Source organism: Salvelinus fontinalis, chromosome 35, assembly GCF_029448725.1.
Source record: "Salvelinus fontinalis isolate EN_2023a chromosome 35, ASM2944872v1, whole genome shotgun sequence".
Lineage (NCBI taxonomy): Eukaryota > Metazoa > Chordata > Actinopteri > Salmoniformes > Salmonidae > Salvelinus > Salvelinus fontinalis.
The window spans coordinates 4,144,753-4,172,653 of record NC_074699.1 but is presented as its reverse complement, the minus strand read 5'-3'; the positions used below and the strand labels follow the sequence as shown (position 1 = coordinate 4,172,653).

At 42.2% G+C, this 27,901-nt stretch overlaps 1 protein-coding gene across 1 annotated transcript; it reads right to left on the bottom strand.

Moving 5' to 3' along the window:
* Positions 1–1,040: 1,040 nt before the first annotated feature.
* LOC129834266 (putative palmitoyltransferase ZDHHC13) lies at positions 1,041–27,383 on the bottom strand. Its single transcript, XM_055899107.1, has 17 exons — positions 27,063–27,383; positions 18,812–19,029; positions 9,094–9,216; positions 8,651–8,728; positions 7,733–7,877; positions 7,547–7,611; positions 7,215–7,377; positions 6,844–6,969; positions 6,411–6,544; positions 5,697–5,797; positions 4,943–5,067; positions 4,683–4,745; positions 4,405–4,498; positions 4,096–4,179; positions 3,816–3,973; positions 3,265–3,362; positions 1,041–2,937 (listed from the first exon to the last, which is right to left on the bottom strand). Exons 1-17 carry the CDS (start codon positions 27,084–27,086, stop codon positions 2,802–2,804), a joined length of 1,935 nt encoding a protein of 644 aa, XP_055755082.1. The 5' UTR covers positions 27,087–27,383; the 3' UTR covers positions 1,041–2,801.
* Between the last annotated feature and the right edge of the window lie 518 nt (positions 27,384–27,901).

Here is a 27,901-nt window from a genome sequence, read left to right as displayed (position 1 = left end):
TGTTAGACAAGTAGCTCTTTATCCACATTATAACAGGGGGTGCAAAGCCATAACACATACGTTTTTCCAGCAGCAGACTGATCGATAACGTCAAAAGCTGCACTGAAGTCTAACAAGACAGCCCCCACAATCATTTTATCATCAATTTCTCTCAGCCAATCATCAGTCATTTGTGTAAGTGCTATGCTTGTTGAATGTCCTTCTTCCATATTAGCGTGCTGAAGGTCTGTTGTCAATTTGTTTACTGTAAAATAGCATTGTATCTGGTCAAAAGCAATTATTTTCCAGAAGTGTACTAAGGGTTGGTAACAGACTGATCGGTCAGCTTTTTGAGCCAGTAAAGGGGGCTTTACTATTCTTGGGTAGTGGAATGACTTTATTTTCCCTCCCGGCCTGAGGGCACACGCTCTCTAGTAGGTTTAAATTAAAGATGTGGCAAATAGCAGTGGCAATATCGTCCGCTATTATACCCAATAACCTTCCATCCGGATGGTCAGACCCCGGTGGCTTGTCATTGGTGATGGACAACAATTGTTTCACCTCCTCCACACTGACTTTAAATAATTCAAAAGTACAATTCTTATCTGTCATAATTTGGTCGGATATACTTGGATGTGTAGCGTCAGCGTTTGTTGCTGGCATGTCATCCCTAAATGGGCTTATCTTGACAATTAAAAAAAGATTTCAAGTAGTTGGCTCACTGATATTGCCATCTGATTCAATGAGTGATGGAGCCGAGTTGGGGTTTTTTTAACCCAAAATTTCATTTAAGGCGCTCCAAAGCATTTTACTATCATTCTTTATATCACTTATCTTTGTTTCATAATATAGTATAGTTTATTTAGCTTAGTCACATAATTTCTTAATTTGCAGTAATTTTGCCAATCAGTTGGGCTGCCAGACTTAATTGCCATACCTTTTTCCTCATCCCTCTCAACCATACAATTCCTCATCAGTCCAAGGGGATTTAACAGTGTTGTAACAGTCATTTTTTTAATGGGTGTGTGCGTACTAGTAACTGGAATAATTAATTTCATAAATGTGTCAAGTGCAGCGTCTGGTTGCTCCTCATTACACACCACAGACCAGCAAATTTATTTAAATCAACAGCATATGAATCACTACAAAACTTCTTGTATGACCTCTTATACACAATAAAGGAATGATATCTTGAATGGTGTCTTTCTTTGGCTACAATTAAAAAGGAGGTCTTGGTATGCATCATTTGTTTCATTAAAATGTCTCCAGTGGTGTGGATAACAAAGTAAATTGGGAGCCTGATTTAGTACAGGATTACCCCAATATGAATACCGACATATCAATTATAAAAAGAGAATCATTAGTTTGACCATGTCTTCACTGAGCTATGCAGGATCGATTGGAACATGAAGATGCCAAGCTCTCCATAAACAGTCATGGGTACATAGATACTCTTATGTGAGCTTTGATTTAACTCAAAAGGCTTTCTGACGCCATAGTAAAAAAAACGAAAAAAAAACTTGCATGGCTTTGTTCGAACATCCGGTGCAGTGAGTTACAATGGCCCATTACTTCATGTGGTAATGCAGAAAACGAAACAAAAAGCAACATAGCTTGGATGCTAATGTCATTGCAGGTCAAACATATATATTTTTTAAACTGTCCATTGTCATTAAAGTCACACCCTGTAAGATGCGCATACCATCAGCGTGTCTTCAACACAAATGTAAACAATGAATCAAATGCATACCATGACATTCTCACAATAAAATATCACTTGATTTCTAGCTGTAGGAATGCTATTCAATGAGAACACAACTTGTCTCAGGATGACTTGAAGCTATACATTAGTTTACAAAGTTCTCCTAAAATAACAAAAACATAACTAAATAGAGGAATAGGTATTTGGTTTACGATAACATAAGACAGTTGGTCATTAATCGAAATGACTGGAAATCTCAGACTGTTGCTTTAAAGGCTGAAGGAGAAGAGCATAGTGGATTGTTGAGTTATGGGAGATATGAGTCCCGATTCCTTGCCTTCTCCCAATAGTGAGCACTGGTTCACCCTTAATGGATGTAAAAACACTCCCTTTGTGTAACAACTGCCAACAGTCCACCACATTTCATCCACCTGTCTATTCCTTCTAAATCCACGAGGGGGAGTGAACGAGCGCACACTTATAGGACAAGGAATCGGAAACAGCTATGGACTTGGGTGCGTGTCCACTGTCAAGAGAGCGGCTGGATAGAAAAATCAGCATATTTAGAGGTACAGCACTACAAGACCAGTATTAGAACAAACTGCTCTAGAGAAAGCACTGTACGCGCCAATAAGAACAGTTCAGTGACTGACAAACCAATGTGAGGCTTTGCTTAAACTGTCTACAGCGTTGGTCCTTCAATCTAAAAAACACTCACTTACAGCCTCTTGTGAACACTAAAAACAGACACGTTTTAAAAAACATTCTTTATAAAAAAAAAAACATAAAAATATAACTTTATAGTTTTTTTTTTTTTAAACAATGACTAATTTAATATACAATTTAAGCCATAAAGGCTAATTCGACTTGGCACAAATGATACATTTCAGATTTCCATTTCCCCCCCTCATTAACATATACCAGTGTAAGGCAGCAGCAGTCTAACAAAAGAAAACGCATAAAATACAGTCGGAACAACTTCCTCCATGCCATTTCCCTTTATAGTGGTGTTTCTTCACAGGCAGTCCAAAATATATTAAAGATTTAAAAAAAAAAATAAGCTTCATCTGTTTGGTCTAGAACGATAGTGGACCCAGGTCCTAGCTGCCCCCCTGCGGGGTCAGACGATGTCGGGCTGGCCGAACATGTGGTCTCGGCCGGGTGGGTACTGCTGGGTCCAGTCGACCGTGGCGGGCTTGGACAGCCCACAGCAACGCAGCTGGAAGAACGACACAAGGTTCCGCACCACACCCAAACTATGGAGGGAGAGAGAGAGAGAAATGAGAGTAATGGAGAAAGAGAGAAGCACTGGCCAACAATACTAAATAGTGTGAGGGAATACGGTTTATCGCTTTTAGTCACCAAGAAAACGGAATCGGCAGGCTAGCCTGATGAAGGTTAACCTATCTTGTCTAGCCATCTTGTCTCAAGAAGGTCCACAATGGAAATAAGTCCCAGACTGTGTGTTATCCTCGATGATTTTACTCATGTGCACGTATGGCTTTTTCAAGTTTTACGTGTGCTTTCTTTTTTTTCTTCTTTTTTTTAATGGTCAAATTAATAAACCAAAGAAGACCACTTACTTGTAAGGGTTCTGTCTGAGAGAGATGGATTGTGGGAGTTTCCTCTGACGAAGCACCAGGTTTGCCATCTCTGCGTTTGTCAGGCCGTAGAACGCAATCTGTTCAGACACACACATTCTAACTAATATAGAAATGCCACTACGCCTCCAAATCGTCACATTGGCTTTACAAGTCCCTGCCGTTAAAAAAATGATGATAAAACAACGATAAATAATGCATCCGTTGAATATTTCCTCAAAAAGACAACAGAAATAGCAGCTCTCCGCCCAGCCCGGCATCATTAAGGCAGTGAGCAGCATGGGGGACCGCCCCGGGGAAGACACTGCAGCAAGACGGCGTCAACACAGAAGAAAACACATCAATCATGAATAATACAAGCAGCGTTTGATTCTGAGGAAATCAAAAAGACGCGCACAGCGTGTAGCTCGAGTGCACATAGTAACGCGCTAGTTTTCTTTCACAGCGTTTCAAGAAGTTATCCAAATACAACATGCCTACAGCTGTAGAAGTGGAGGTAGCATCATATAGCTACTACACAAACACACAATTACCTGGTAGAGCTGTATGACCAGGAGTATGGAAGCCCAGGTGGTATGGAAGAAAGCTAGACAGAAGACACCCAGTACCCAGGAAGAACAGCCCACCAGGGCAGAGATGGCACCCCACACTCCCTCCTCCTGGTAGTGCAGCGGGCAGTGCTTTGACCAGTCTGGCAACACACACACACACACACACACACGAGAATGTCAGGCAGGAAGACAAGTACATGCGTTAAGAATGTACACAAATAAAGTACTATTGTCTATGTGACCAATTGAGACTGTCACTCACACACGAGACATCCGTAGAACATCCACGCTCCCATCAGGCAGAGATAGAGCAGGAAGAGAACAAAGAAGTGGTGATTCCTGGCACCTGAAGAAAGTAAGAACGGGTGGGAGAAAGAGACAGTGGCAAATGATGGCTGTGCATTTGTGTCAGCTAATCTTAAAAGAATACTGGGTTTCCAACTGTTCAAATACTAGCTGACTGCCACTACAACGATTGCATTCCACTACACAACCTTATTAGCGCGTATTGAGGTTTAGTGTAGATTATCCTACAAACTGTATCTATAATTCAGGGTACATTTTTAGTCACCTATGCAGCCATTGATCCAGACGGAGTGATGATCCTGTTTTGCCACACAGGCGTCACAGGAGAAGCAGTGACTGGCCCTCATAGGCTTCTTCATCTGCATGACCGAAACAAATCAACCAATCAGCATTTCAACATATCCCCACATTTCCTAACATGTGAAAGCACGAGCAAACATATTTTTTCATTGGAGGTCATGAGTATCCCTCTATCTCGCTAATAGCTACGGTTGAGTAAACGTGTTGGAATGGAACTGGTCTACTTTGGTCCTTGTGGCTTACCATACAGGAAGTGCAGAAGATCCTGGGGTCCAAGCAGCCCGCCTCTGCCAGCAACACCACATTCTGTAGGCGACACAGAAGACAAACAAGATCCATCACGTCCATGTCATTGAAGTAGATTGGCAGCCATGTCACATGCCAACTACCCCTCCAGCCAGACCAGGGTAAACGTTGACCCGTCCATAATGTTTCTCTCCCAGTCTTTAAAAACAAAAACAACAGTGATAGAACAACGCCTCTCCCGATGTCCTGCTCCTTACCAGCTTTTTCTCTTCCTCAGTTGCCTTGATGATGCCGGGGTCAGTCCTACAGGAGCGGAGGTAGTAGTAGAGCAGAGCCGTGGCGTTGAACGTGAACAACACCTGCACCGTGGCACTGGGACCATGTAGGGAGACGGGTTAAGGACAAAACATCGCACCACATACAGTAGGTGTATTCCAACCTACCCTGGAAGTCACGTTCTACCTGATAATTCAAATCGCACCCACCTAGTGTCCCAGGACTAAATAGGTCCCTGATTGGAGGGGAAGAATGAAAAAAACACACAAATAAACTGACTGCGGTCCAGATTAGAATTTTATGGGTGTGAAACGTTAACTACTTTAGCACCTAAACCATGATACTGGACTGAGATGGACTTGGTACGAGAGCGCGGCGCAGCAGGAGTGCTGCAGCCTCTCAAGCACATAGCGGCATGGGTAGAAAATACCACCCGAACCCTATACTTTCGCACTGTCTACCCTGTACCCCGCCATCTGATAAAATACGCAAGGAGGAAGGAGCTCCGGTTCCCCTTCGAAACATTTTTTATATATATTTTTTAAATGGACTTGGTTAGGCTGGACTAGAATGGTCTGGACTGAACTAGACGAGATTGAGATGGACTAGGAAAGCCAATGACAGGGGGCTCTTTAGTGTTGATTCAGTACAGTGTTACATGCTGGGTAAGTACAGAACGTAGAGTGCTGCGCTGGGTTGGAGTGTGAGTGACAGAGGCCCTGTGTTAAAGGATATCAGGCAGGAAACACAGGCACCAGGTGACCAGCATCCAGAAGATTGATGCCATGAGAGCTGTAGCAGGAACCAGCGACTGCAGGGCCGGGCTCGCCAACTGCCTGTAAGTGTACACACACACACCCACACTTATTATTGTACATGTTATAATATTGTTTCAACTGTTCGCCCGAGTGGCGCAGCGGTCTAAGGCACTGCATCTCAGTGCAAGAGGTGTCACTACAGTCCCTGGTTCGAATCCAGGCTGTATCACATCCGGCCGTGATGAGTCCCATAGGGCGGCGCACAATTGGCCCAGTGTTGTCCGGGTTAGGCCAAATAAGAATTTGTTCTTAACTGACTTGCCTAGTTAAATAAAAGGTTACATTTAAAATGTAAATTTAAAAAAATATCAGTCTTGTATGAAAATGAGTTGCCCCATAAGTGCTCCTAGAGAGTACATCTACTTAATGTCAGCAAACAACTGCCCAGGGAGATTTGACAGAACCAAGCACGGACAGTATGAATAAAAGCAGGCTACTAGAGTCAGTACGTGAGCGCCATCTTGCGGAGGTCCCATGTAATACCAACAGAGCTCTAGACAAGGGGTGCACTGCAGATCTCTCAATGCATCTCAGTTAACTAGCAGTTGAAGAACACTCATAACAGTTGATCAACTCTAACCGCTGTGATGCCGTGTGGTCTCGTCTACGGGCGGCCAATGTGCGTTCTCACCGTTGAGCCAGGTTGACCACAGCCATCACACAGGCCAGCAGAACCCCTTTCAGCAGCCAGGATTCTGAGCTCAAGTCGGCTATCGCTCCCACACTGCCCAGCACAGCAACGCAGAACATAAACTGAAGACACACCTGGAGAAAGACAAGAGCAGAGAGAGAGAAAGAGAGAAATAATCACTTAAATAATCTTGACTGAAGAGAAATACTAAATATGAATTCCAACCACAATGTGAGGGAAACTGCAGCGTTGGCATCTGTTTTAAGCCAAGGTTAATTATTGTTCTCCCTCATGCTGTCACACACACGATACTGGAAATATGGGTCAACATCTCTCATAGGCATTTGTTGAGCATATGAAAGTGTCGTGGCCCACACCCTGTGTGTGTTGACGTAACGTAGGCAGAGGAAAAGTGTGTGCGTGGCATCCATACCCTGTATCGGTTAACTAAGCGCAGGCAGCGGGAGCTGGAGCGTATCCTCTCCTGCTTGACGTGGTTGAGCATGTGGACGAGCAGGGGGCTGTGCACCTGGTGGGCCAGGTCTATGGGACTGTGACCCTGAGGAGACAAACACAACACAGTCCCATCATCACACTCACAAATTATATAGTCCATTATATTCACTATAGCAAATAAATATGTTCATCTTTCTAATACGCCAACACATGCATCTCAGAGACTTATGTTAGTAACATCCTGAGTATGATGCAAGCATCGATTTAGTCTATGCTTTTATAATCCCCCCCCCCAGGAGCTCACATTTATGATAGGATTAATTAGTGTGTGTGTGAGAGAGATCTCACGTTGGCGTTCTCGGCATCCACGCTAGCCCCGGCCTCCAGCAGGATGTGGGCGGCGTCTACGTTTCCCGCCAGCACGGCACAGTGCAGCGGAGAGTTCCTGTTCACTTTGTCCACCGCACTCACCGACGCATTGCACTTCATCAGGAAGTTAGTGGGCTCGGGCCTGCATTCAATGATTGGTTTATTGACTCCCAGATCTCCCCACCTTAACCATGACCTTTCTTAGTAGTACATGACCAAAACAGCCTAATAGGCCAGTTATTGAGGACAGATGTTATTGTAAGCATACATAGAAAAGAAACAAATAATCATTGGGTTGCAGGGAAACGTACCCAATGATTTTCTGTGCTGCCAACATCAGGGGTGTTTGCCCACTTGAGTCTGGAAGGTCAACTTCCTACAACAGCAAAATAAAAAGGGCCCTGTTAGACTGAAGAGGGTGAATAAAAGAGAAAGGATGAGAAAGCACAATAATAAAAGAGAAGGAGTTTGTGGCTGAGAGAGAGAGAGAGTCTCACCTGTCCCTTGGCCAGGAGGTAGGCTGCTATGGGCATGTGTTGGAAGAGGATTGCCAGATGCAGGCTGCGGTAGCCCTCCCCGTCGGTCACAGATGGGTCGGCTCCGTACCGCAGCAGCTGGATCACCATGGAGAGGTGGCCTTGCCTGTCCACAGACAACCATCCATAAGTCACCAAACCAAATATTGGCACCCTTACTTTTTCCAATGGAGCCAAATGTTCTGTTTATCTTTTCAAAAGTGGTTGAATTACTATTTTAACCCTGTACGCACCTACAACAATGAGATGAATAGAGCACCACAGTACGAGTCACAATCCCATAAAACCTTGCAGTTCACCAGTCATTCTTCCCATAGGGGATTTTTAGAAACACTTAAAATAAGGGCCGCGTCTCGTGTAGGCTTACCCTGGTGTGACGTTTTGATAACCGTGCAAATCTCTCTAGGACGAGGTGACCTATCGATATATTGGCCTGCATTTACCCCCCCAAAAATGAAATGCTAATTAGCTACTAATGTGGTTATCAAAACGTCACGCCAGGGTAAGCCTACACGAAACACAGCCCTTATATTAGGCGCTTCTAAAATCCCTATGGGGAAAATGAACAGTGGAAAAACAATTGGAACAATTTCCCTGTTTGGCTCTATTACACAGTAAATGAGAACTTGCCTCCAACCAAATTCATTTGAATAATTTAGTCCAGGCCATTTTTGACTGAAGTGAGAAAAAAGTTTATTTTCTTGGTTGTATGCAGTTGTAAATCAAACAAATAGACTTGTGAACATCGCAAGTTTTCTATTTAAACTTATCCGAGAAGAAGTAGTAAATCAAGTAAGGGTGCCAATATATTTGACCGAAAGTGTAAGGGTGGATAGAGAGGGAGAGAGAGGTGACCTAGCCTACCAACAAAGCAATTACCTTATGGCCCAATGCAGGGGTGTGGAGTTCAGGTCACCACCTAGTTGGTCTATGATGGCCCCTTCGGATATATAATACCTATGAAAGAGTATTGAATCTTAAACACACACCTACCAATGTCTTTGCACAGGAATATTCCGCTTAGCATGGGCTCCTCCTTGGGAATGACGTAGGTTTGTTGTTTGTGAGAAAAAAGTCAACATTCAAAATCTAAAACTAGTCCTAACCAAATAAAATTGTATTGGTCACATACAGCAGATAGAATACAGTATATACATATTAGATGAGTAATGCAAGATATGTAAACATTATTAAAGTGACCAATGATTTCAAGTCTGTAGGCATGTAGGCAGCAGCCTCTCTGTGGATATTTAACAGTCGGATGGCCTTGAGATAGAAGCCGTGCTGCACACCCAGACATGTGTTTGATGTCGAGCCCTTACTTGACCACCTCTGCGTGGTTGTTGATGGCTGCCCAGTGTAGGAGGGAGACATTCTCCTTGTCAGGCTGCCTCACGTTGTAACCAGCCTCCACCAGTTCCTTACATCGGTCCAGGATACCAAACCTAGAATCCAAATCACGGGGGGAGAAGATATTGAAAATCGAATACATAGAATACATATTTCTATCCACCTCTGGATGGTGTACTGGAATATACACATGAATCAAAAAAAGAGAACCTGGTATAATAAACAAGGTTACCATTTTTCCAACTTGACAGTAAGCTTCAACATTGTCATATCATATCCATGTACTGACACTAGGGGTCAGTATTTAGTCCTGCTCATAAATTGATGCCATGGCTTTTCTGCATTTGGTCAGAAAAGTTATGCTAGTTATTATCATGCATGACTACAATTACATTTACATGGTCTGGTTGGAGAACAGAGATGTTGAGTTTGAGAGAGAAGTGGCTGGAGGGATGCAGAACACGTGGTCCTGTGTTGCTCAGTTGGTACAGCATGGCGCTCGCAACGCCAGGGTTGTGGGTTCGATTCCCATGGGGGACCAGTATGAACATGTATGCACTCACTACTGTAAGTCCTTCTGGTTAAAAGCGTCTGCTAAATGACTAAGGTGTAAACATAATGTCTGTATAACTCCTCTTCCTATATGACATTATGGTGGGTTAGCTTAGAATTACATTGGTAATCCCTTTTTCCTGTGCCATCCAAATTTGTGCATAGCCAAGGTACCATGTTATTAGCTAGCTGGCCAGGTAACGATTCTAAAGGTTGTTTGTTATCAAACCAGAAACTCGCTAGTAGTTTACAACGGTCCGCAACATGGCTTGTAAAATGATATAAAATGTGCGCCAATTCGCGTAGAAAGGGAAGATTGTACAGTAGCTCCGGTAATATAGAGCATCACGTTTGAGTGGTTTGGGCAAAAAAAAAAAAATAATGTTTTAAGTTATGTAAAATCGCAAGCCTGACTATCACCGTGCTCCATTTTTTCCTATTTGGCAGTGTAACTTAGAGACTGTGTGACAGCGAAGTCCGACTGGCCTGTTTGTTCTTACAGGAAAAATAAAACGATAAGTATTCACTTCGCACAACCGCTCCAATAATTAAACAAATGTAACAGAAACACCATCACTCTGCACACCCCAGCTTGTCATCATGGCTAAATAACATTTTAAAACTGATAGAGATGCGCAGAGACAACGGACGGAGAGAAGTAGCCGATGTGGTTAGGGATGAAGCTGGCTTGCTCACAGCTGTCACACATGATATATGATGGAGAACTCGCTCTGAACTCGGTTTGATATTCTATTTGTAGGACGCATAGGGTTGCATTCTGTGCTCAGGTCATTCAATTTTGATATGAGACACACACCATAATTTGTTGGTATCAAGGGGATTCGATTAAGCCGGCCCGGGCAGGCATAGTTCGCACCGAGTGAAAAGTGATTGTATTTGTTTTGGAACTGGGCTATCTGCCATGAGCCGGGTGCCCTGTTCGACGGCAAAGTCGGCTTAAAACAAAAGTGATGTAGGTTAAGCACTAGGATTCTGTGTTTTCACAATGCAAAAGTGATTGCTTTTGATAAAAAAAACACCATCTGTCTTCCCAATAAAAACTACACTAAACAAAAAGATAAACGCAAGTGTTGGTCCCATGTTTCAGGCGCAGAAACAGTCCAATATAAATAAGGCCATACTGATAAAAAAAATGCAAAAATCGTCATCACTCATCTTGAGTGGCACTGACCGCTACTCTTTCCTAACATGTATTTTTCTTCTCTATTTTTCGTCAGGCATAGATATGACAGACAGTTGGTGGTCGGAGCAAGTCTCTGGAGCCGCTGAGGGTGCATTAATCCTGCTATAGGACTCATTGCGGCCAGCACTAGCAGGTAAAACGACCGACTAAAATGAACAAGTCACTCAAAAAAATGAATCATGACTCGAGTCAGTAAAAAGAGTAGTTAACAAAATCGTTCGTGAACTGCACATCACTGCCTGTGCTACAATTCTAGGTTTAGTAATAAAGCAACCACATTTAGAAAGGGTAAATCCATTAGAGGCCATTCACTTTCTGACAGCACCCCTTCTGATTTGAACGAAACCTTCCATAGATATTTGCCAATTGTAGAATGACTTTTTGGATCCGAATGCCAAAACTTTCAAGAGATACTGGTACTCAAAGTTGACCCATTTTGTATATCCCACCATACCATGAGACATCCATGTATTCATAACTGGAAATAATAAAACAGTTGAGATTTATATCATTTAAAAAGATTACAAAACAAGATTGTCAAACTATTTTCCAATTTCTTAAATTATACATTTACCTTAATGTCAGTTGCAGTATCCAAAAATGTGTGAACTTATATTCGCATAGCTTAGACCCTATTTTACATAATTAGATTTTTTTGTGTTGTGCCCGCAATCGGTTGAGACATCATGCTCTTTAATACAGGATGAGTGTCATGGTTTGGCTGATAAAATTGAAATTTCGACTTTCAAGTGGTGTCACGATTCTTGGAGGTCGACATCAGAGAATGTTGACGTGACTGGGAATATCTGTTTTAAATTAATTATACTGTCCATCTTCCATAGGAAAGCTATTGAAATATAGAAAAAAAGAATAGACATGACCATTTAAAAGTTGACATTCAACGGTGGGTGGACCGTAATTGTGGTAGTAATTAGAAGTTAATGTCAATAAAAAAAGTCAATAGTGTACCAGCTAAATTTCAGTGGTCTGGTAAATTCTATTTAAATAGGCAGGTTTCCATTGACACAGGTTTATTCGACAAAAGCAACGTGGCAAAGAAAATCATCGCGACATGTGTAATGGAAACGGCAGATAGACTACACAATGCATTTGAAACGTATTCAGACCCTATGACTTTTTCCACATTACAGCCTTATTCCAAAATGGATTAAATACAAATCCTCAGCAATCTAACAATACCCCATAATGACTAAGCAAAAAACAGGCTTTGAAAGTTTAGCAAATTTAAAAAGAAATAAACCTTATTTACATAAGTATTCAGACCCGTCGCAATTGAGCTCAGGTGCATCCTGTTTCCATTGATCATCCTTGAGATGTTTCTTCAACTTGATTGGAGTCCACCTGTGGTAAATTCAATTGATTGGACATGATTTGGAAAAGGCACACACCTGTCTATATAAAAAGGTCCCACAGAGCAAAAACCAAGCCATGAGGTCAAAGGAATTGTCCGTTGAGCTCCGAGACAGGATTGTGTCGAGGCAGAGATCTGGGGAAGGGTACCAAAACATTTCTGCAGCATTGAAGGTCCCCAAGAACACAGTGGCCTCCATTCTTAAAATGGAAGTTTGGAACCACCAAGACTTTTCGTAGAGCTGGATGCCCGGCCAACCTGAGCAACCAGGGGAGAAGGGCCTTGGTCAGGGTGGTGACCAAGAACCCGATGGTCACTCTGACAGAGCTCCAGAGTTCCGGTGTGGAAATGGGAGAAACTTCCAGAAGGACAACCACTCCACCAATCAGGCCTTTATGGTAGAGTGTCCAGACGGAAGCCACTCCTCAGTAAAATGCACATGACAGCCCGCTTGGAGTTTGCCAAGAGGCACCTAAAGGACTCTCAGACCATGAGGAACAAGATTCTCTGGTCTGATGAAACCCAGATTGAACTCTTTGGCCTGAATGCCAAGCGTCACATCTGGAGGAAACATGGCACCATCCCAATGTTGAAGTACGATGGTGGCAGCATCATGCTGTGGGGATGTTTTTCAGTGGCAGGGACACTTGAGGCTGTAATCGCTGCAAAAAGGTGCTTCAACAAAGTACTGAGTAAAGGGACTGAATACTTATGTTAATGTGATAGCTAATTTCTAAAAATAAAAAAATAAACATTTCTAAAAAACATTTTTGGTTTTGTCATTATGGGGTATTGTATGTAGATTGATGGGGAAAAATTGCCTTATTGTAAAATTGATTAAATTGTAAACGTAACAAAATGTGGAAAAAGTCAAGGGGTCTGAATACTTTCTGAAGGCACTGTCTGTTTCATGTCTCCGTTAGCTCGCAAAAAGCCATCATTGATAAAATGCAATAATTGACATTCTAATTCTCATCTGCTAATGTATCACAATGGTCCATGCCATCTGGTCCATGCCATGGTGAAACTTTGCACTCTGAAATAATTGGATGGTGAAACTTCCCAGACAACCAAAAAAGCAACCCGAAGCAGCCTGAATTCAAAATTGATGTCTTTTTTTTCTCCTTTCACCCATCTACACACACCATCTACACACAATACCCCACAATGACAAAGTGCAAACGTTTCTATTCAACCCTGACTCAATACTTTGTAGAAACCCATTTAGCAGCCATTACAGCTGAGTATTTCTGGGTAAGTCTAAGAGCTTTCCTCACCTGGATTGTGCAACTGGATTGTGTAACATTTGCCCTATATTCTTTTCAAAATTCTGTCAAATTGGTTGTTGATCATTGCTAGACAACCATTTTCAGGTCTTGCCATAGATTTTCAAGTCAAAACTATAACTCGGTCACTCAGGAACATTCACTGTCTTCTTGGTAAGTGTCATGACGTTGGCCTGGGGGTAGGTTTATGACAGTCATAAATACCCCCCCCCCCCCCTTTTTCCTCTCTCTACCCTACTGATGTGACATTTGAAAATCCTTTGGTTAACATAGAGATTCTGGGAACATCAGAAGGTGGGGTGAAATGAACTATATTCTGGTAATCCGACCAATTGAACATATGCGGTGGTACTTAATGAATATGATGTCAGTTCAGTTGTCATCTGAGACATTCCCATCAATAATTGGAGTACATAAACTCTACAGTGGAAAGTCTGCACATTGTAGTTATCAGATTCACATGGGATTGTTGTTCAATTTAAATGTTTTAATATAAAATGATTGGTGAAGAGATGAAATGTAATTTTAGCTTCCAAATGAGAGATTTGGGTTTTCATAAGGTTAGGGCTCTGCTCAATCAGTGGCCCGCCCCTGTGAAGAGACATGGGTTATATAACTTTTCAAACACACCCTTCTCGCTCCACTATATAAAGCCTTGACGAAAATGTAACCTCCTGTTCCAAGTACGTGAGGTCTGCAGCCTCTGCGTTAAAAGGACTAACATGTCAACTACAGAACTAAGCCAACATCAGCGTGAGCTTTGGTTGCGAATGGTATGAACTTTGAACTCTTATTCACTACAGAAGTGATACCTCCTAGCCGTTGAGTTAGCAACAGCAGCTGCAAACGTGGGCTAGGAAAAAACAGACAGAGTATCCCGTCTACCACACAACGACGTTACTACAACGTTTCCAATTTACCAGCAGAAACATTCTTCAAAGGACAAAGGACTTGGTTGGGCAGCACGGCCTTCCATCTACCACCAACCTACCGAAGCGCAGCTCAGAGTAAATATTTATTGCATTTTCCTTTTCCAAATGGGCGGTAATTTAGAATGCATAAGATACTGTATTTACGATAGCATGACTGGTACCTTTGTTCCTCAAGTCTTCCCGCTCTTTCACTCAAACCCAGCCCCCTTTTCTTTTGTGTAACCAGCTGTCATATCTGTTCTGTCCGCTAGGGACGTTTTCCTTTATGACTTATTTTGTAATCAAGGTATGATTTATTCTGTGTATATGTAATTCTGTGTGATTAGTTAGGTATTTAGTAAATAAATAATTAAACCCAATTTTGTATTGCTGATTCAACTTGTTAGCCAGGTTTCGTGCAGATATCTGAAAGTTGTAAATTCTTGTTTGAGACTGAAATAAGGTGACGATTAATATTGACTGCTATTGATGTAAAATATTACTAGGTCTTTAAGAGTTTATTCGGAAGATAACAGCTCTATAAATATTATTTTGTGGTGCCCCGACTCTCTAGTTAATTACATTTACATGATTAGCTCAATCAGGTAATATTAATTACGGAGAAAAGATTTTATAGAATAGCATGTCATATCACTTAATCCGGCATAGCCAAAGACACGACATATGTAAGCAACTGCAGTGTATATTTGGCCTTGTGTTTTAGGTTATTGTCCTCCTGAAAGGTGAATTCATCTCCCAGTGTCTGGTGGAAAGCAGACTGAAACAGGTTTTCCTCTAGGATTTTGCCTGTGCTTAGCTCCATACCATTTCATCCTGAAAAACTTCTCAGTCCTTAACTATTACAAGCATACCCATAATATGATGCAGCCACCACTATACTTGAAAATATGGAGAGTGGTACTCAGTAATGTGTTGTATTGGATTTGGCCCAAACATTTATTTTATTTAGGACAAAAAGTGAATTGCTTTGCTACATGTTTTGCAGTACTACTTTAGTGCCTTGTTGCATGTTTTGTAATATTTGTATTCTGTACAGGCTTCCTTCTTTTTACTCTGTCAATTATGTTAGTATTGTGGAGTAACAACAATCTTGTTGATCCATCCTCCGTTTTCTCCTATCACAGCCATTAAACTCTGTAACTAATTTAAAGTCACCATTGGCCTCATGGTGAAATCCCTGTGCAGTAACCGAGTTAAGAAGGACGCCTGTATCTTTGTAGTGACTTGGTGTATTGATACACCATCCAAAGTGTAATTAATAACTTCAACATGCGCAAAGGGATATTCAATGTCTGCTTTTTATTTTTACCTATCTACCAATAGGTGCTCTTCTTTGCGAGGCATTGGAAAACCTCACTGGTCTTTATGGTTGAATCAGTGTTTCAATTTCACTGCTCGACTGATGGACCTTACAGATAATTGTATGTGTGGGGTACAGAGATGAGGTAGTCATTCACCTTAAACCCTATTATTGCACACAGAGTGAGCCCATGCAACAGTCCTGTTCAATGACTACAACTCAGTTTAACACCATAGTGCTCTCAAAAGTCATCACTAAACTAAGGAACCTGGGATTAATTGCCTCCCAACTGGATCCTGGACTTCCTGATACCACCTGGGGGTGGCCTAAGGGTAAGCAACAACACATCCGCCACGCTGATCCTTAACACGGGGGCCCCTCAGGGGTGCGTGATTAGTCTCCTCCTGTACTCCCTGTTCACCCACGACTGCGTGGCCAAGCACGATTCCAACACCATCATTAAGTTTGCCGACGACAACAGTGGTAGGGATGATCACCGACAATGATGAGACAGCCTATAGGGAGGAGGTCAGAGACCTGGAAGTGTGGTGCCAGGTCAACAACATCTATCTCAACGTGATCAAGACAAAGGAGCTGATCATGAACTACAGGAAAAGGAGGGCCGAACACGCCCCCATTAACATCAACAGGGCTGTGGTGGTGCAGGTCGAGAGCTTCAAGTTCCTTGGTGTCCACATCACCCAAAAAATGATGGTCCAAACACACCAAGAGTAGTAAAGAGGGCACGACAACACCTATTACCTCTCAGGAGACTGAAAAGATTTGGCATGGGTCCTCAGATCCTCAAAAAGTTCTACAGCTAGACCATCAAGAGCATGCTGGCTATCAAGAGCATGCTGACTGGTTCCATCACCGCCTGGTATAGCAACTACTCGGCATCCGACTGCAAGGCGCTACAGAGGGTAGTGCGTACAGCACATTTCGTCACTGGGGCCAAGCTTCCTGCCATCCAGGACCTCTATACTAGGCAGCGTCAGAGGAAGAACCTAAAAATTGTCCAAGACTCCAGCCACCCTAGACAGACTGTTCGTTCTGCTACCGCACGGCAAGCGGTACCGGAGCGCCAAGTCTAGGTCCAAAATCCTCCTTAATAGGTTCTACCCCCAAGCCATAAGACAGCTGAACAGTTCATTAAATGGCTACCCAGACTATTTGCATTGACCCCCGCACATTGGCTCTGTACCGGTACCCCCTGTATATAGCCTCATTAATGTTATTCTTTTTTTTTTTTCTTACTTTAGTTTATTTAGGAAATATTTTCTTAACTCTTATTTTTCTTACAACTACATTTGTTTAAGGGCTTGTAAGTAAGCATTTCACAGTAAAGTCTACACCCGTTGTATTTGGCGCATGTGACAAAACATTTTTTTAAGCACATTTTTACTCCTGAGCTTATTTAGGCTTGCCATAACAAAAAGGGGTTGAATACTTACTGAATCAATACTTTCAGCTTTTCATTTGTTATTAATTTGTACACAATTCTAAAAAGACAATTCCACTGACATTATGGGGTATTGTGTGTAGCCCAGTGACAAAAAAATCTCAACGTAATTAATTTTAGATTCAGGCTAACCCCCCCCCGAAATTGAAAAAAAGTCAAGGGGTATTAATACTTTCTGAAGGCATTGTAGATGGGAGGGCATACAGGCTGTCGCCAATTTATTAACGCATAATTTGCCTAAATGAGTAATGGAAACACTTCAACCACTACATTTTTATCCGACATTGTAGGTTTTTGCAAAATAGTTTTTTTTTGTAGGTGTGAAGTCATTACGGTCAACTGTTTTAATCAACACAAGACAGTTCATTTCCTGCTAGGGTGCGTTTCCATTTATCACATCTACGCAAGCTTTCTAAATGTCAAAATAAAAAATAGTTAAATAGTTCATGGAAACCGCTAATGATTGAAATGACACCCACCCTGTATTCAAGAGCATGTGTCTCAACCGATGGAGGGCACAACACACAAACCTCAGATGATGTAAAGTAGGGTCTAAGCGTTAAATTATATAAAAATGCGTAAACATGTTATCTTAAGGTTAATGGCACAATTGGTAATTTTTTTGGTAATTTATTTTAAAAAGATGACAGCCCTGTTTGTAGGCTTTTAAACTATAATCAAACTACATTTTCCAGTGAGGAAGACATGGATGTCTCATGGTATGGTGGGATATGCAAAAATGGGTCAACTTTGAGAACCTTTATCTCCTGAATGTTCTGGCATTCAGGTCCAAAAAGTCACTTTCTGACCACTTCTTCCATGGGCAAACATGTATGGTAAGTTTTGTTAAAAGAAAAAGAAAAAAAAAGGTATGCTGTCAAAAAGTGATTGAATTAAAAATGGATTTACCCCATAGTTAATCCCGCGCTTCCTCCAATGCATATAACTGTTCTGTGGGTTATTACACAGATGTGAAGTAGACTGAAGAAAAATTCAGTTAGCTGAGGCAAGCGGGTGGTAATGTTAGTTTGCCAACTTAAACGCTAACGTAGTTAGCTAGCTAAAGTCAGCTATGTAGCTAATGTCAGGTAGCTAGCGTTAATATCTTCCGTGTGTAATTTGCGCTATTGAAACATACACAACTATAATTTGCGTCTATCAACTATATTCACAGCATCATTTCGAATACATTCCAAAATTCCCAGTAAGGAACCGAGTTTGTTGCGTGGAGTGCGTGATGACAGCCACCAGAGAAGGTGATCACACAGGGAGAAGATCTGTTTGTGCGTGCCACCCCCCAAAGTTTACGGATCTACACGATTCACGTGGATGAATATCGCCGGGAAGAGTGACGTGTTCACATCCCTGAAAGCTATTCAGTCCTCAGAATTGCCATTTAGCCTGAATGCACAGTAGTAAGCACAACAACCTGATCCCTACTGCTTTATGGATCTCCAGGAGGGGGATTTCAAATGAAATCCTATTATCCATATAGTGCACTAATTCTGAGCTATGGAGCAGAACAATTGTACTGTGTGGCCATCAATATGGCTTCGTATGAGACAACAGATGTGAATCTTACTGTGTTGCCTTGACAATGTCCCAGCTGCTGCTGTCATCCATATGCGACCGTTTCTTGGGCTGCTGAGTGGGATCTATCTGGTCAGCTCTTGGGCCAAACTGGCCATGGAAAGCAGGCATGAACCCGTGCGCCATCCTACTGCCGTGATCCCCGAATCCATGCACCGCAGGCACATGCGAGTGACCCCCGTGGCCATGGCAACTGTCATGGTTGTGACCCTGTAAAATACACACACAAAAAAAAGAGAGAGAGAATGGGCACATTATCAACTATGGATGGGAATTCTCAATTCTGGTGAGTTTGCCTGACTTGCAAATAGATGGTATGGGTTGGCCTACTGCCGTGGGAATTGAAGTGAGCAGTCACGTAAGTTGAGCCTGCTCCGAGGTTAACCCATTGGGCAGGTGATAAAATAACAAAATCGTGAAAACATCCAAACTGCAAAGAATTCCAGTAGCCTGATCTTTCGGGTTCCTCCCCATTGTTTAAGTGAAAGACAGACAATTTATGGCATTAAGGCAATTCCATGGTAACGGAATTGCGGGGAGACTCAAAACATGTCTGCCAAACAAACATTGAAATCTCAGAATACACTCCGAATTAAGATTCAACGATGTTTGCAGAGTGAAATGGGGCGTCAGCTGTGACATGACACATTAAACTTTGAAAATAAATCTATTTTGGTTATTTAACTACAGTAAGTGAAGTGGATTTACACCCAGTAACAGAATTGCGGTAACGGAATTTAATCATGGGGCCCTGATCTGTACTCCACAGAAATGCTTACTTATGTCACTCTCTTCATGGTAATGTATCCTAAATAGGTACATAAGAGGTAGAAATATGCAATATCCTCCTTTGCATACGTGGGTATTATTCTACACACTAGCAATTAAATGTTTTAATTTATTTAACTAGGCAAGTCAGTTAAGAACAAATTCTTATTTACAATGATGGCAATTATTTTAATGAGCTTTGCCCCTAAACAAGACAAAAATAGGTTGGTCCGGACAAATCTGAACTAATAATAGACATCTATTTTTCACAAGTTTGGACATCAAAGTATAACACAGTTTAGCTCAACATAGTACAGAGTTCAGTACAGTACATGAATCTACAACTCGTGTGCTCTACTGTGTACTGTACGTTCTACTGTGCTGTCCAAACTTGTGAACCCAACTGTGGTTTGTGACTATGATTTCTCATTGTGGCCAATTCAAATTGCAGAAATACTGTTACCGATTTGGTAAGAAGAATTTAGTTTTAAAATCACTTAATTCATAAACAAAATTGATATCAGTAAAAACCCTAATTGATAGGTCTACTTTGTTACTTCTGCGAAATGTCGTTATCCTCCCTCATGAGGGAGAGAAATAAGGAACTATCTTAAAGATACAGTAAGTGGGTTTTTGGTTAATAGAATCTCAAGGCACAAGGCAATGTTTCTTAAACTTACAGAAGGCAAATAATTTCATCAAAACGAAATATAAGTGTTGATATTAGTTGCCAGGGGTCTTTACTTCAACATTATTGTGGTGTATTTCTAATACCTTAAGACTTTCTGGTAGATGTTTCCTAAAAGACCCATTTTCTGACTGTTTGACCAGCTTATTCCACATTTTTAGGATAGAAAATGGTAGAAACCTGTATATATACCTTAATTTCTCAAACATATAGACCTAGCTTTCATTGGACATGCTACTATGAACTTCACATGTTGGTCTCATGGGTCCTTTTACATGGAAATTACAATTTATGGCAATCGGGCAAGTTGAGCTTGCTTGATTTTTATTTTTTTACTGAGAACCAAAATAAAATAATTCCATTAGTGATTTTTCTGATTCCTCCCCTGTGTGAGTGAACTGGTGAAAGGCAGGCATTATGACACTGAGTGTAAATATCTCACTTAGATTTTCGGGCAAGTGATAATCTTCGGGCAACCCAAAAAATACTGACATGCCCGATGGCAAGTGCCTTTCAGACTTTAATGTCAATCCCTGGTATGCACAATGTACCATCCTCCAAGTCACCAAAACAAGGGTTACTGATCTCTTAGTAGCTACAATACCAAGTCAATATACTAACATGGGTTATAAACCAAACTGGGCTTGAACCTAACATCACTGATGAATTGGTCATCATTCGAGACATGTTTCTAACTGGACCTCTTGGCATAATGGAATACTGTACAAACTACCCCAAACTTTGGTGCAATATCTATCAAATAAAGCACAAAGACAAATATCCTCAGTTACTGTACGAGTTGGACCACAAACAGCAGTGTGGACTCGAGTCGGATGACTTGGACTCAAGTCACAAATTTGCTGACTTGAGAGTCGACGTGATATAAAATAACTGGAGACTCGACTTGAACTTGGAGCCTCAAGACTCGACACTGATGACTTGAAATTATCTGGCCAAGTTTTGTAACAGTCTCTCCATGGATTGGCCAGTGAAACTCATACAGCTCTCTGATAGGACCAGCAAACACGCTCAGGTCGGGTGAGCTAGCGCAGAGGTTCTCAAATTGAGGAGGTTTTGGGTAGTCGCAAGTGGGAAAAAAATACATATTTTAATAGGCTACATAAAGCCTACCATCTGTATTTTTATATACATACACACGTATGTGGGCACCCCTTCAAATTAGTGGATTCGGCTATTTCAGCCACACCCGTTGCTGACAGGTGTATAAAATTGAGCACAGCAATGCAATCGCCATAGACAAACATTGGCAGCAGAAAGGTCTTACTGAAGAGCTCAGTGACTTTCAACGTGGCACCGTCATAGGATGCCACCTTTCCAAAAAGTCAGTTTGTCAAATGTCTGCCCTGCTAGAGCTGCCCCGGTCAACTGTAAATGCTGTTATTGTGAAGTGGAAACGTCTAGGAGCAACAACGGCTCAGCCGCGAAGTGGTAGGCCATAAGCTCACAGAACGGGACCACCGCGTGCTGAAGCGCGTAAAAATCATTGTCCTTGGGGGGCCTCCCGGGTGGCGCAGTGGTCTAGGGCACTGCATCGCAGTGCTAACTGCGCCACCAGAGTCTCTGGGTTCGCGCCCAGGCTCTGTCGCAGCCGGCCGCGACCGGGAGGTCCGTGGGGCGACGCACAATTGGCATAGCGTCGTCCGGGGTAGGGAGGGTTTGGCCGGTAGGGATATCCTTGTCTCATCGCGCTCCAGCGACTCCTGTGGCGGGCCGGGCGCAGTGCGCGCCAGCCAAGGGGGCCAGGTACACGGTGTTTCCTCCGACACATTGGTGCGGCTGGCTTCCGGGTTGGAGGCGCGCTGTGTTAAGAAGCAGTACGGCTGGTTGGGTTGTGCTTCGGAGGACGCATGGCTTTCGACCTTCGTCTCTCCCGAGCCCGTACGGGAGTTGTAGCGATGAGACAAGGTAGTAATTACTAGCGATTGGATACCACGAAAATTGGGGAGAAAATGGGATAAAAATTAATAAATAAAAAATAAAAAAATCATTGTCCTTGGTTTCAACACTACTACAGAGTTCCAAACTGCTTCTGGAAGCAACGTCAGCACAAAAACTGTTTGGTCTGGAGCTTCATGAAATGGGTTTCCATGGCCGAGCAGCCGAACACAAGCCTAAGATCACCATGTGCAATGCCAAGCGTCGGCTGGAATGGTGTAAAGTTCGCCACCATTGGACTCTGGAGCAGTGGAAACGTGTTCTATGAAATGATGAATCACGCTTTACCCCCTAAGAAAAAATCTAATCAAATCAAAGAGAATGTGCAATTCGAGGGGAATAGAAAGCAGTTGCTTCGCAAGCCTTAAAATACATGATCTAAGTGATTGATAGTTGGTATTCAGCAGTCATAAAAGCATTCCTTATTACCTTTGGAAAGAACTACTAAAATTGTGATTTTGTTAGACAGCCGCTCTATAGAGATGAGATGACTTGGAATGAAATAAATGTTTTAAAACAAATATTTTATTAAAGTAATGTGAATAAGTGATAAGCAGTAATAGACCGTCACTTCCATCATGAGACTTACTAATTGTATTATTCTGTGTCGTTAATACATTCAACTCACATAATGGCAAAAAATGATCGAAAACCGAAAACTGTGATTATTTTTTAATAAGGAACAGAAACGGAACCGACCTCAGAAAGCACTAATACGCAGGTATACACTTTTTTTGGTAGGCGTTGCGTATACTCACTTCTTAATACCCACAATGCGTATCTAAGTAGGCTAGTGTAGCGGAAGTAAACACCATATCAATTAATAAGGCTGATGGAACATATCAGAATATGTAGCTTAAAATGTTGAGAAAGTATTATTTCTTCGCAAGAGCAGGAACGTGCACACGGTAAGACATGACTGATAATATGAATTAAAAACATCCAGGTTTAAAACAATTAAGGAACAGGAAAAATATAGCGATGCTATTGATAGGCCTAACAGTCTTGTGGTAGATGGAAAGGCTATCCCAAAACCCTTCAATTAAATGTTAACTAAACTCAGCAACAACAAAAAGATACGTCCTCTCAACTGCGTTTATTTTCAGCAAACTTAAACATGTGTAAATATTTGTATGAACATAACAAGATTCAACAGACATAAACTGAACAAGTTCCACAGACATGTGACTAACAGAAATGGAATAATGTGTCCCTGAACAAAGGGGGGGGGGGGGTAAAAATCAAAAGTAACAGTCAGTATCTGGTGTGGCCACCAGCTGCATTAAGTACTGCAGTGCATCTCCCCCTCATCGACTGCACCAATTCTTGCTGTGAGATGTTACCCCACTCTTCCCGGACATTTCTGGGGGGGGGGGGGGGGGGGGTGGCCCTAGGGCTCACCCTCCGATCCAACAGGTCTCAGACGTGCTCAATGGGATTGAGATCCGGGCTCTTCGCTGGCCATGGCAGAACACTGACATTCCTGTCTTGTAGGAAATCACGCACAGAACGAGCAGTATGGCTGGTGGCATTGTCATGCTGGAGGGTCATGTCAGGATGAGCCTGCAGGAAGGGTACCACATGAGGGGGGAGGATGTCTTCCCTGTAACGCACAGCGTTGAGATTGCCTGCAATGACAACAAGCTCAGTCCGATGATGCTGTGACACACCGCCCCATACCATGATGGACCCTTCACCTCCAAATCGATCCTGCTCCAGAGCACAGGCCTCGGTGTAACGCTCATTCCTTCGACGATAAACGCGAATCCGACCATCACACCTGGTGAGACAAAATCGCGACTCGTCAGTGAAGAGCACTTTTTGCCAGCCCTGTCTGGTACCAGCGACGATGGGTTTGTGCCCATAGGTGACGTTGTTGCCGGTGATGTCTGGTGAGGACCTGTCTTACAACAGGCCTACAAGCCCTCAGTCCAGCCTCTCTCAGCCTATTGCGGACAGTCTGAGCACTGATGGAGGGATTGTGCGTTCCTGGTATAACTCGGGCAGTTGTTGTTGCCATCCAGTACCTGTCCCGCAGGTGTGATGTTCGGATGTACCAATCCTGTGCAAGTGTTACACGTGGTCTGCCACTGCGAGGATGATCAGCTGTCTGTCCTGTCTCCCTGTAGCGCTGTTTAGGTGTCTCACAGTACAGATATTGCAATTTATTGCCCTGGCCACATCTGCAGTCCTCATGCCTCCTTGCAGCATGCCTAAGGCACGTTCATGCAGATGAGCAGGGACCCTGGGAATCTTTCTTTTGGTGTTTTGCAGAATCAGTAGAAAGACCTCTTTAGTGTCACTAGTTTCCTTAACTATGACCTTAATTGCCTACCGTCTGTTTGCTGGGTTTAGCTACAAAAGTAGCCCATGCCCACCTTGCAGAATTATATCATGATTATTTGCATCAATCCAGTGGCCATTTGTTTTGCAAACTCTCTCTCATGTGTGCTACAGAAACACTTAACCAAACAGTGCTAGGTGCCTGCAGTTGAATTAAAGGTTAACTACACTCAAAAATGAATTTCTTAGATTTTTTCCAGACCTCAAAAGTGTTCTCCTGATGTGGTTTATGCATTGTTGTGGACTTAGAACATTCCATTTTGTTTTTTGTTTTTATTAAAAAGTGTGACTGAAAATGTTTTGGAAAAATCTGAAACCTGTGAATTTCAGTCTCATTTATCTATTTTAATAATAATAGAAAATGTTGAGTATACCCACTTCTCCAGGCACCACTAAACCACTGGCTGTAACATTGTCAATATTATGGGATGAAGAAGCAACAGAATCTGGCATATTAATTACAGTATTTGTGAGGAAGAAAAGGCCTCCCCAGTTGGCAATGAGCATTCTACAGGCAGGCAGCCTTCCAAAGTGATAGAGTGTGGTGCAGACAGACCATGCTTTCTCGTTGCATACAAGTAGATGGGCCGTATGATTCTGCTTGCTCTGGACTCCAGAGAAGTGACATGGTATCCCTACTTGATATTGAATGCTAACAATGACTTGCTGTACAGTTATTGGATCGGGTGTCAAATTGTAGGGAGAGGATTACCATAAATAAATATTCAGCTCCAAAAATGGTTTGGTAAATCTAAATATAAACGGTTTACTTTGCAAAATCACCAGCAATGAGGGATCAAGCAGAGTATGTGAGTAGAGTTAAGCAGTCGGAAATCCCACTCAAAACTCCATTCCAACCACTCGTCTTAAAACCACTCACTCCAAATCTGCTAAAAACATCCGCTTCATTCATTAAATATATATATATATTTTAAAAATCACCATTTAACCAACACCCATCTATTTTTGTGACTAACCGGACCTACCATTTGGTTTTGAAGTATTGAAACCAAACCATATGATTTTAATAAAAAGTATTTTAATAAAGATGAAAAGGTGACTAAGAAGCACTCATAATTTCAAATAGGCTACATGTAGTATTAAACAGCATATAAACACTAAATAGGTCAGGAGCCAGACAGTTAGGCAGCGAAGGAAAGAATATTAATTATTTAGGCTATATTTTTTGCCTATTTAAATTATTTCAAGGCTATAGCCTACAAATAAATACATTGTGAAGCATTTGCGAGTGCGACACACTAGGCTGGCAGGAACATTAAGCGCTCAGCATTTAAACATTTTGTTGTATGGAATTATGATTGGTCTATAAATTGTGGATATAGACTGACTTGTTAGAATTACATAAAAATGAAACCTAAAATGATTAGGCTCAGTCAACAGTGCCTTTGAATTCACTTTTAGAAACATGAGTTTGGCCAGTCTGTAGATTCAGGTGCCTGGAGAGCAGGCCAGCAGCGGAGAATCCCCTCCACTGTTTGCAGAGCCACTGGGGATGGTGACGTGAGCGCTCCAGCTTTAGGGAAACTTGCTCTGCGCTCCAGTCAAATTGGGCTCACATACTCTGTCTGGCATCAACCAATAATTACTAGCATTGGCCTAATGGTCTTTTGGTATGTAATTTCTTTAAAATAATTTACTTATGAAACGTGCATTTGAAATTTCTTGTAAAAAAATAATTCTTACATAATCAAAACATGCTGTAGACAAAATAATGAAAAGGGCTGTGAGGTAGTTTCAATAAATATATACGTTTTTTTTTCTCCTTGATTTGAGATTTTTTTTTAAACTTGTGACTGGACTCTACTCTCACAATACACGATTTGGCCTTGACTCGACCCGTTCTTCCTGGGACACGGACCTAGTGACTCGAACAATCGTGACTTGATCCCACCAGTTATCAGACCTAGCTAAACTGGTTACTGCAGCTTTGTTAGGAAGTTAGCTAACTAGCTACCTAATACAGTTTCCCAGTTCTACGACACATATCCAGCTATTAAAACAAATAAAATAATTAACTTGGCAAGTCAATTAAGAACACATTTGTATTTACAATGACGGCCTCACCGGCAAAACACGGACGACGCTTGGCCAATTGTGCGCCGCCCTATGGGACTCCCAATCACGGCCGGTTGTGATACAGTTACCTAACCAACCTAGCTAGCTATACTGAATAACGTCAGATGCATAGACGATGACAGTTGTCTGAAACGTCGTTGGTAATCTGACATTACATACCTACTGATCAGTGCCAGTTTAGTTATTTTAACGTTATTAGCTAACTCACGTTAATCGCCTTGGCGTGCATGCCTGCTGTCTCTTGTCAATGGCATTTCCCCAAACTTGCTGCCAGTTCACGAAGCAGCTAACTATCAGTAGCTACATATGCTGGCTATTTTAGCACCGCTCTAAATAGAAAACAATGATTCCCTTCCTCTTCAATCAAGAATCACTGTAAAGTTCAACTTACGCCAGTATCTCCTTTCCAATCCATTGTACAGCCAGAAATGTGAAGAGAGGACAACGCAAACGTTTTATTTTGCTCGCGAACTTCCTTCGGCCTCAATTTCCTGTATATATGAGCCACAGTATACGTCCCGCCTACAATTGTATTTTATTAATCGGAATATAGACCCCTTTCTGTGTTTGCAAACATTGCGGCACAAGGGCGATGCGCGCAAATTGGTGGCAGAACAAGGGGAGTTCTTATAGAACGCCAGCAAAAAAAAGGGGCTATATTTACATCCCACACAGCACACATACATCTCGCCGACGTCCGCCTGACAGCGGTAGATCGTGTTCAATTTAACGTCGGCAGGAGGGCGGCTGTGATTGTGGTACTGTATATCGAAATGCATTGCGCGCTGCACAGGCACACGGCCGCTCAGCATCACAGAGTCGGCCGTAGATCGCGTAGACGTCGACATTGGGAAGAGTGTCACAATGCTTTAATAGCTGCATCCTCTCAATGCATAATTCTTCACCTGCGGGGACAAGTTTCCCATATTTTTGGGGCATAGCCTACCCATGGACAGTCAAACATTTTCGGGTCATGGTTGGCAATCGTTTAATCAGAAAATATGTATAAATATATGCATAAAAGCGCAGGTGTCAATTCGGCAAATCATAACCCAAGTGGCCACCTCTTCTGCGCGGTGTAGAAGATGAGAAATCCAAAAAGATGAGTTGGCAATCACTGAATCATCCATCCACATTGCGTCTCCTAACAATGCTTAACACTTTGGTTAAGTCCAGGTGTTCTCAAACTGGATTCTCAAGCGAGAGACCACAGTTGACATCCACCAGTTG

Bases quoted from the DNA above. Each gene is read 5' to 3' on its own strand.
- LOC129834266 (XM_055899107.1), bottom strand. From the start codon at position 27,086: ATGGATTGGAAAGGAGATACTGGC. The intron at 9,217-18,811 runs GTAAGATTCACA...TTTGGATTCTAG, and splicing joins GACATTGTCAAGGCAACACA to GTTTGGTATCCTGGACCGAT. The intron at 3,974-4,095 runs GTGAGTGACAGT...GTGTGTTGCCAG, and splicing joins GTTCTACGGATGTCTCGTGT to ACTGGTCAAAGCACTGCCCG.